The sequence below is a fragment of the Eufriesea mexicana genome, unplaced genomic scaffold, assembly GCF_001483705.2.
Source record: "Eufriesea mexicana isolate 0111107269 unplaced genomic scaffold, ASM148370v2 scaffold474474858, whole genome shotgun sequence".
In the NCBI taxonomy this organism is placed as follows: Eukaryota; Metazoa; Arthropoda; class Insecta; order Hymenoptera; family Apidae; genus Eufriesea; species Eufriesea mexicana.
Window position 1 is genome coordinate 330,115 of NW_016907910.1, and position 9,962 is coordinate 340,076.

General features: G+C 50.3%; 1 protein-coding gene across 5 annotated transcripts in view; it reads right to left on the minus strand.

Moving 5' to 3' along the window:
* Positions 1 to 3,557: 3,557 nt before the first annotated feature.
* LOC108556068 (UDP-glycosyltransferase family 37 member C1) overlaps positions 3,558 to 9,962 on the minus strand; it is a 36,745-nt gene continuing 30,340 nt past the window's right edge. For all 5 annotated transcript variants that reach the window (XM_017912019.1, XM_017912011.1, XM_017912028.1 and 2 more), the window contains exon 4: positions 3,558 to 8,264. In XM_017912019.1, the coding sequence (XP_017767508.1) occupies positions 7,973 to 8,264 (292 nt within the window). In that variant the 3' untranslated portion in view covers positions 3,558 to 7,972. The remainder of the gene's footprint in view (positions 8,265 to 9,962) is intronic.

Sequence of the window (9,962 nt, forward strand, 5' to 3'; positions counted from 1 at the left end):
CCCTGCCGGGGATTGTCCAAGGTCAACAGCGTCACCGAACGGAATCGATAAACGTCCAGATCGTATTAAGAACCACTCTCGCTGGCTGCTGGTTCAACGACGAATAAAAATAACGAGAGTTCCTCTTTCTTTATTTCCCCCCTCTCTGTCCAAACTCCGCGCACGAGCAGCGGCGATTAATATATTTTTATCGATCATCCGCGCGAAATGGCCAGCCGAATTCGGACCCGAGTGACGAGGGAAATAAAAAAGGATGGAGCAAAACAGTTAGAGAAACTGGCGGATGGATGAGCGGCGTGTAACGGGCAACGCAACTTGCCCGACTCGAAGGGCACTTTGTAACCGGTAAAAAACACCGATACGCGACGGCCAATAGCCGCGTGGAATATTTTATTTAGAGGTACACGTGGCCCTCGACCGAGATTCGAGTTATCGGAATACGTCTCCCGGTGTAATACACTGACCGGGGAAGAATTTACTGACCGGCCGATAAAATAGCGATACGTCCAGCGGCCCGTAGATGGGACGTGCGACAAGCCGGTAACGGTGAGATCAATGGACCACAGAATTTTTCGAAACGTCGTTAAATCCCCCGTGTCAGCAGGGCTCCGGAATCGATTCTTCGGCTCCCGAGCCCACGGCTATTTCTACTATCGAGGATATCGAGCTCGCCGCCTAGCGTAAGCGACTTAGGCGACTATAAGCGGTGAAACGCATCATCCTTCGGTTTTCTTTTCGGATGGCTTTCCCAAACCTTTGCCTCCGTTTTCATTCCCCGGGAAGGTTCCTCGTCGTCGCGTCGCCTATGATACGGATTGTCGAATTTAACCCCTTCGCTTGCGGTTCTTCCAGCGACTCGATCTTGGAGGAAGAATGAAAATGAACTTGTATCTGCGAGACGAGTTTCGATTTCTCGATCGTATAACGTTGACCAGGAATGGTCAATAAGAAGATCGCGAAGAGATTTTTGGACGATTATAGTCGACAATGGAAGAGTTCTATATGCAAACCCAACTATGGATTAGTCACGACTGGCAGAAAGAAACGACCGTGACTCCAATTCGGGTTTGGAATCTGTTGGAAATTAGCTACGCCTATGCAACGATGGTGACAGGTCTGTTAGAGGTTGCAGGCCAATCCGACCTTTGGATCTCAAGGTACTATGCAGGCATCAAGGGGTCGGTTTTTGGGATTTAACCCTTTGCACTCGAGAGGTGTCTCTAGGTCACCATTTGATAAAACTTCGAAGCTCGATATTAATTAATATATCAAATTTAAAATAATGTAACAGGGTACGAGGTATCGAAATTGAATAATTCTACGAGTCAATTATTATACGATTTCTTATTTACTACTCAAAAAATATCATCAGCCTTATGGAAGAATATTTTTCAACTCGTACCCCTCTTTAGCCAAAACATCGTCGAGCGCAAAGGGTTAAAAGGGCCTGCTGTCCCTCGCTTCTCTCACTCTCAAATCCGGAACAGTGCAGATAGCTTACATATTGTGACCCACAGTGGTGTGAAAAAGACTCGTGTTTTACTTGTATATTCGCATAAAGTGCATTCATTAAACTTTATGCAGTCAATTGCTATAGAACTGAATACGGTTACTTCCCTGTACGCTAATCATTTGGATTTCCTTCCCGAAATTCCCAACAGAATCGGCTAGTTGGTAATGTGTATAATGAAATTAGACATACTTGACATAGACTGTGATACATAAGTGTAATCGAAGTCTATTTCCATCTAAAGTCTTTTAGGCGAATATAAGAGACTTTTATCCGCTGCTAAGTTAGGGGTGCACGAAGTCTTTGGCGCAAGTTACGTATTAACCCTTTGCACTCGAGAGGTGCCCTTCAGTCACCACTCGACAAAATTTCGAAGCTCGATATTAATTAATATATCAAATTTAAAATAATGTAACGGTGTGCGAGGTATCGAAATCAAATAATTCTGTGTTAATTATTATACGAATTCTCATTTATTGCTCCAGAAAATATCGTCGGCTTTATAACAGGAAATCTTTGAACTCCTGCTCTTCTTTAGCTACAAAATCGTCGAGTGCAAAGTGTTAAGAGGTGAAGCTACGCGTGCTACCGATGGTATCAGAGTTACCTCGACCTACAGGCTTTTACTATTACCTATTCTTGCGTGTCCAGCGTGAGCCGTCTTCGAAGACGGCTCAGTCATCTCTCAAGAAAATTTCAAAGTTCTGCGCGACGCTGAAGGATCGAAGATGGAGGACGAATCAGCGAATGGTCGAAAGTTAAGAGTGGAATGTTTGCCGGATCTCGAAGATGGACTAGCATGCTCCATCGCGCTATCGCTCATACCGAAGATCAGCCGAGTGTCTGGGAAACTCGGCGATGGAGTTATACCTAGGTCCGAATGAGGATCGTTTGTCCCGCGTCGCGCGAGGGAAGACGAAATAAAGGCGAAAGGTACAATCTCGCCTGGCAAGCTGGAAGAGCTAATCTACCGACATAAAGTTGCCCCATAGAGCGAGAAGCAGAGGCGCTTTAACGCGCGCCGCAAATTATACCCTAACCAACGGAATCCAAGGGTGAAACAGCGGGCAACCAAAGACGGAAGAATACGCGGAGGCAGAGAGAGAGAGAAGATCGGGACGAGAAGGGGTTTTGCACGCGACTCTTTCCACGGCAATCTGTAACTTCTCCATTCGACGCTAACAACCGAGCAACACGAAGAGAGAGGCACGGAGTTGTTCACGGTCCGACTGCTCGACCTCTAATACCGTCTCTCCTTCGTCCCTTCACCTTGGCCAGCTCCTTCGAGAAAGTACGTTCCTCGCCCCTTGTTCCTTTGCTCTCGTTCCCAAGTGCCGTTTCTCGAATAAACAGTCTGGACGGAAAGGTAGCCCTGCTACTGGCGCTGTGGGTAGTCGAGGAAACCCGGTTGGAACTGGCCGGGATCCGGGGAGGAGGGCGAAAACGACCAAGTCCTTTTCGAGGAGCCACGAGTAACGCGTGGTCTCGGTCTCGCTGGCCGCAGTAGCTTACTCGCTCTACAAACGTTCCTTGATGAGATCGACGTGAGTACCTCGAACTCGGTCTGCTTCTCGAGCAAGGCTCCTCGAAAGCGTGGCTTCGGTCGAGAGTCGTTCGGTCCTCGGTTAACGAACTAAATTTTCGCGAGACGTTGCCTTTAATGGTTTACGGAACGTTCGCCGCCCACGCTCCTTATCCACACCGACTAACCATTCTCGCAAATTACTCGCGATCTTATCCGGTTAATCATCCGCCGCGAGTACACGCCCGCCGAGTGTCATCCTCTTTTTTCATCCTTACGTGTGCAGGCTCGTCGTCTGCAAACGAATCGCGTTCGACGATCTCTGCGTGGAAAGGCACCTGTTGCCACCAGCCAGCCGGCTAATTCCTCCACGCCAGACGATCCACGCGATCTATTCCGAACGTTGATAACTCGTAATTCACGGACATTCGTCTGTGTCCGTTTACCGGAGGAAACCGGCGAGCGCACGCGTCTCTCGCGTAAATCGCGAGCCGTTCTCGCCGAGATTCCCGTAGTCGCCGGGTCGTGGACGAATAATGGCCGCTTACGGGGGGATTCGACCGGTGGAAAAAGGAGAATATGGCGGCGAGGGGTACCCGATTCGGTGCCTCGGTGTATCGCGCACCTGTTGCCTCCTCCTTATACGGAGAAAGGATGAGAATTTACATTTGAATAGTCAGCAGGCTGGTATCGCGAAGGTTCGCGATCTCCCGTCTCGACGAGTCATTAGGAAAATGGACGTGGATGGCAACGTGATAGACGTCGCGGGATCATCCGACGAGAGGGTAGAACGGCGAAGCATCAGCTGCAACGACGCGACGCGGCCAATCAGGAAAATTAAAGAAAAACGTTGGCCTAATTGAAAAGTTTGCTGCCCGGATTGAAAATGGACTAGGCTGCCGGGGTTCGACAAACAGTTGGGCAAACAGGAAGTAAATGTTTAAACTGGAGGGATCGCGAAGGAATTACATTTAAATTAGATTACGGGCCAAGTAAATATTGGAATTCTACTCTAGCAGCCGGTCGGATGGAATCGTATTACAAAATATGAGTAAATATCGTTCGCTCTGTCGGACTTTTGTACCGTATTCCATCGTCTCGCGGCTGGAAACGCCCTTTGCTTCCGGTTAATTTCGTTGATACGCGTTACTCCCGCCCGTGCACAGTCACGGCAAGGGAGAACGCACGCGCATCCGGAATTTAATTAGCTTAATTAAATCCGGATTCTTGGTGAATCTTGCGCGTTTCCGCCAACTGCACACATTCACGAACAGGGGATCGCTTGACCTAAAATCACGATGAAAGAATGCGTTTGAACTGTGTGTGACTCGTGCCGGTAAAATATGTAGCCCGGTTCAGAGCTGGAAACGAGAACGCGAGCGGGCATCGAGCGCATTCGAACGGCGGCTTTTTAAAGGCAGTCCCATTCGAATGGCGAAAAATACAGGAAATTTTTTAAAAACGACCAACCCTGGCAACGCTGAAAGTCGAAAAACGCGCAACACGGCGCGCGCTCTTGTTCATCGCACGGCAGCTCTTTTTCCGCGAATTTTATCCGCTCGTCCACGAATTTCGGACGTTTCCTCAGCGGAGAACGTCGATGCTTTAAAATATTGCGGTGGTGGAAAAAAAAGGAGAGAAAGAGAGCGAGAGAGGGGTGGGAGGATTTCGTGCGCTCGCGGTTGAAGCCGGCGGCTTGTGCGGAAATACCAAGCAGGAAGAAACAATTTTTAACATTTTCCATGAAATTCCACGGAATCCCGTCGAATATTCATCTGCCTAAATAAAACGGGATACTTACCGAAAGTATCCCCGGATTAACCAGTACACGCTTGAAAACGTCGAGTCGCGTGTTTTTCCATAAACGGCTATCAATTGTCCCTTTAACGTCTAGCATATCAAACAATTCATTTTCTACAGCAATCGAGTCGATAGAAAAAATTGAGCGCGTGAGTGGACCAGAATTTCGCTGGCCTATCTACGTTCACGAGCAACAGACAACCGAATCCTATTCCATTTGACCTGCTCTCGTGATCTACCCTGTGTAAAAGCGCGAGAGGGGACAGGGAGAGAAGAACCCTCCCGGAGGGAGGCCCGTTGCGAGGAAAGGGGCGGGTCCCGTTCATGATTCAATCAACGAAGTTAAAGCGAGCGCGAAATGACACGGCGTAAACTCAGGGTAAGCCCTCTTTTCATCCCCTTGAACGCATTACTCGGAACGCACCACCCTTTCTTCGAATTTCATTCATACGAGCGTTACGCTCGCGTTTCAATGCCTCCATCGAGACAAGAGTGTTTTAACGCGTTCCGTGCCGCGACTGCTGCAACTTGTGCACCCTGAACTTCCCACGGATCTGACGAAAATAAATAATAGAAAAATGTGGGGAAGAACGAAGCAGATACACGGAGAAATAAACAAACGGAAGGGAGACGAATAGAAAAATGGGGATACAGAGGATACGGAACGGCTGCGTTCCAGGAAGATTATTCTAAACCGCGAGGGATACCATTGAACTGCTCCTGCGGAACCATCCCGATCGCGACAATGAGACGAGTGTTTCCACGCTGGAATAACTGGAAAAAATATTTTTTCCGACAACAAGTGCCGCTAGAGAAACGATCCCGCTTTTTCCCCGTGTAAAACGTTTAATAGATTCCCGAGCATCGCGAGCTACGAGGAAGAATCGGCGAAGACACGGGGCTAATGATATTTCTCGGTTACTTCGGCTATATTTTCACAAAAAACATCTCACCGGTGAGGATCGCTTAAAGATGCAATTTAATCGGGAACTTTACATTCCATTACGCCGGAGAAAAAGTACCGTATCGCCGGAACTACGTTTCCCTCCACTCCGCGCCCCCCGCTCTACCGCCCTTTCGCGTCTCGAATCGCTTTTTAAAAAGCTTCCTGTCCGTCCAGAGGGTCTGCTTCAAGGAAAGTTCCCCTTTGAAGCCGATCCCGTCCAACTTTCAACGCAACGGACCGGTCTCGTCATCGGTAAATATTATCGTCGGACCGAGCGCCGGGGCCGCTGACGGAAAACGCGAGTTTTCCACCCTCTCCTAACGCGGAAAATTTCGATCGCTGGAAAACAAGGAAGATCGGACCCGATTCTCAAGACAAGCAACGAATTTTATTTCTTCGCGCGAAACGAAGTTTCGATTCTCGACGTTCATCGACCGCCGTTCAGCTCAGCGACCAGTCGCTCCGCGAGTACAAAAGCTTGCGGAACGGCGGACAAAGCGGGGAAAAAGGAGCAACGAGCGGACGAACGTGAACCGCAACGACCGAGGAAACACGCGTATTTCCTTCCATCCCGCTTCTTCCCCCGGCCATTCCGGAGAATGGCCGTCGCAACGCGTCGGTCACCGGCCAAGGAATCGCGTCGCGCGCACACTTTTCCGCGGAATAACGTCTCGCCGCGCATTTTTGCGGCGCGCACCAGCGCAAACTTTGTCGCGTAAATATTTGACGCAATCCGACGCAAGTACGAAATAATCTGCCCGTTGGAACGGAATCCGGTTGCGACCGAGGAGACCGCGAGGTCTGCTCCGATGCATTAGCAGCGCTCCGAGTTGGACGCTTTAACGTTTCGCGTTGCATCCAAACCGAAGGATCACTCGGGGAAACTTCGAATAAATTTACAAACACCGGGGCGTAATTCGAGTTTTCACCGCATTTCAAATCGATTACTCGCTTTACGGTACTCCGTGATCATCTCGCCAACAGTTTCCTTGCGTATCGTGAAAATACATTATCGAGATACATTATGGAAATACATTATCGAAATGCCGCGATTAATTCGCTCCTCTATTTCTGCCGAAGAGTCAATCGCGCGAGAAAAATCGCGACAAAGGAAATTTGTAAAACGCGAAAGAAATTCGGTTCTCTAGGACGCGTGTGTAGCGCTGGCGAACCGTCACGGCCACCAGCGACTTATCCGGACGCTTATCTCGCGAAGAGGAAGAGAACCTCGACGAGTCACCAGGTTTATCGTCTCGTTTGTATCTTCATGAGCCGAGCCGACGTTTCTCATGCTGCTTGGCCAGCCATGCGAGAATCCGCGACGTCGAAAGAGGCTGCTGAGAAACCGGTGGAGGATGAAGAACCGAGAATGCGAGGGAACACAGGCGAACATCCCGTCCCGTTTAATCCGTCGATGTTAGACGCGATCCATCCTCGTTGCCGTCACTGTCTCGTCCTCCTGCTTCTTCTTCAACCGGAGCTCCTCTTCTTCCACCGATATTCGCTGCACTCGAGGGCACCGCTGGCTCCTCGGGACCGCCGCCTCTACCTGTGAACGTAGTTACTGCCTCGTTGTTCGCCGTTGTTCCCCGTTGTTCCCTTTACCGTTGTCGCGAGTCGAAGCCAGTTGACGCAGTCGGTGACTCGGCCACCTGGGAAATACCGAGTAATGCCCGCAAAGCTGGTTTCCTCTCTCGCTTCCGTCCACCTCCGCCTCCTCCCGTGCCATCCTCGTTCCTCCGGGCACACCTCAAGGTTGCCTTTTTTCGTAACACTGTCCGTCTTTGACCGCGGCCTCCGTTTCCGCATCCGCTGTCCTTGTTTCGGGCACAGAGGGAACGAGCATCCGCGAAAATTGGCCAGACTTCCATCTCGAGAGCTGTAATCAGAATTACAGACACGCGCCGCCTGCGGACGCTGATGATTTAATTTATCGACCCGCAGCTGCGATAAAAAGACCCCGTGATTGGCCATTGTCGAAACGCCGAATCTCGCCTCGGGCAGACTCGTTGTCTCAGCGAAGAAAGATCCGGAAGCTTCGAGGCTAGCTCGAAGAGTACCCTAGGTGTGTGGTATAATCGCGTACGTGTCGCGAACTTTGTCCCCATACTCGTTCCCCATACTCATTCCGTGCACTCCGCGAAACATGTTCCTTACGCTATTCGAAGTTTTAAGACGGTCAACGACACCGTCGTCAATTCGTCTTTTTCGACGTTTCCCGTTTCTTCTGACCCGCCGTCTTCATCGCGAGAACGCGTCTGAATACTCTGTACGTAACGTAGAGAACCAGCAGAAGAAGCAGTAGGAAAACGACGGCGACGTCGATGAGATTGCGTTGGCACCAGGACATGTTCGCTGCATCGCTCTTCAAGTATGGCACCCCGTTCCCTCGACCCACGTACTCCGTCCACCACACCGCTGTGTCCAACGGACTCGCGGGACGATCCCTGAAAGCCTTTGACAACCTTTTTGCGTTCTCGTAGTATCTGCAATGGGAAAGGAATCGTTAGCGCGTTAAATATATTTCTGGAATAAACGAAGCCAGCTAGACGGTGAAAAGGGCGCCGTGGACGTAAATTGGAAAACGAAGAAAATTTCCATGCGCAGGTGACCCGCGGCTGTGCTCGCAAGCGGGGGCCACTTCCGGTACACACGCCTGCTGGCGTTTGCATTTACCATGACGGTGGCAAGTCATCGGTGACGCGGAACCTTCTCTGTTTTTTCTATCCTCGACTTCGGCGACCGTCGATACGATAACCCGGGATCCGATGAATAATTCATGCGATACACCGATCGATCCGCTGCTCGATACCGCAGCGAGCGGAAAAAGATGCCGCGGGACACTTTATAAATATCTCCGGGAGCTTTTAACGGTGCGCTTATCGTTCAGCCAGAAACAACCGCGTATCGATGACGAGCCGATGGAACCGGCGTATCACCGGCGAAAACATCGGCGTCGGTGGCGTCGGGACGCGAGCTCTCGACCCAGTGCCGTCTGCGCGTGTCCGGGACACGCGAACCCCGCGTGTCGATCCGGGTTCACGGGATCGGGCAACGGGGCCGTGGGCGAAAGGAGGAGGGAAAAAGGGAAAAGAAAACAGAGGGTGGAAAAAAAAGATACAGCCGCGGCAGAGTGAACGAGGGATGAAGAGGAATAACAGAGGGCACAGGAACGCTGATAGGCGGATAGGCAAAAGGGAGCGCGGAGAGGGTTGCGCGGCCGTAACCAGCCTCGACGACCCGGAGCACGCAATTTACCAATCGGTACTCTCCATTATTCGTGTTTACAGCTGCAGGCCGCGAATCAACCTGGTCCCCCTGTTATTTGCCTCGGTCAAATTCAGTCGCAGCCCTGCGGTGGTTTTGAATTAACCATCAATTTTAAGCGTGTTCGACGTCCCTTCCGTCAACGCTGCGCCCGCTCCATCCACCAGCTTTCGGGGGACAGGCCACGATGTTTCGGAGGGTGTCGGACAGACGTTGCGCCAAGGGAATTAATTTATTGCCGGCAGGGCCGCGGATATTCGCGGGGTGGCCCGGGGGTGAATGGGAACCGGCGTCGAGCTGGAAAAAGGACACAGGCTGGAAACACGCGGGCTATTTGTCGGTTAATTCGACAGAGACGCGATAATCGAAGATCGATGATTCCATGTCCGGCTCGGTGTCGCTTTCTTCTCGCTGAATGTAGTGTACGATAATATGGTAGTATATTTATAAACGCTTGTTATAAGATGTACATTACAGAGATGTATAGGAGAGTTCAAATCCGATCGTGACCCGTGCAAGGAAATATAAATAGATTCGAAGTTACGATATCTGGTTCTGCTCGAATATCGTGAAAAGGTCAGGAGAAGTCAAGAGAAGACCGATTAACCTTGTTGAAGTGCAATGACGATAAGTGTGTAGCCGATATCGCATGGCGGGTATCTGCACCGGCATTTGTTTTAACCCTTTGCACTTGAGAGGTGACTGTTGGAACCCGGATTTCAATATACAATACGGGTTCCAGCAACGAGGCTACGTTGGAAAAATACAAATCCGCGGAGAGGAAAAGAACTACACTGAAACTGACCTTTCGCAAATTTTCTGGGTGCTTATATAATGTTAGATTTTGTTGGGGTGAAGATGACCATTGTCCCTTAGCGAAAGCAGTTTTTTAGTAGAGAATCTTTGAATTTCTACTC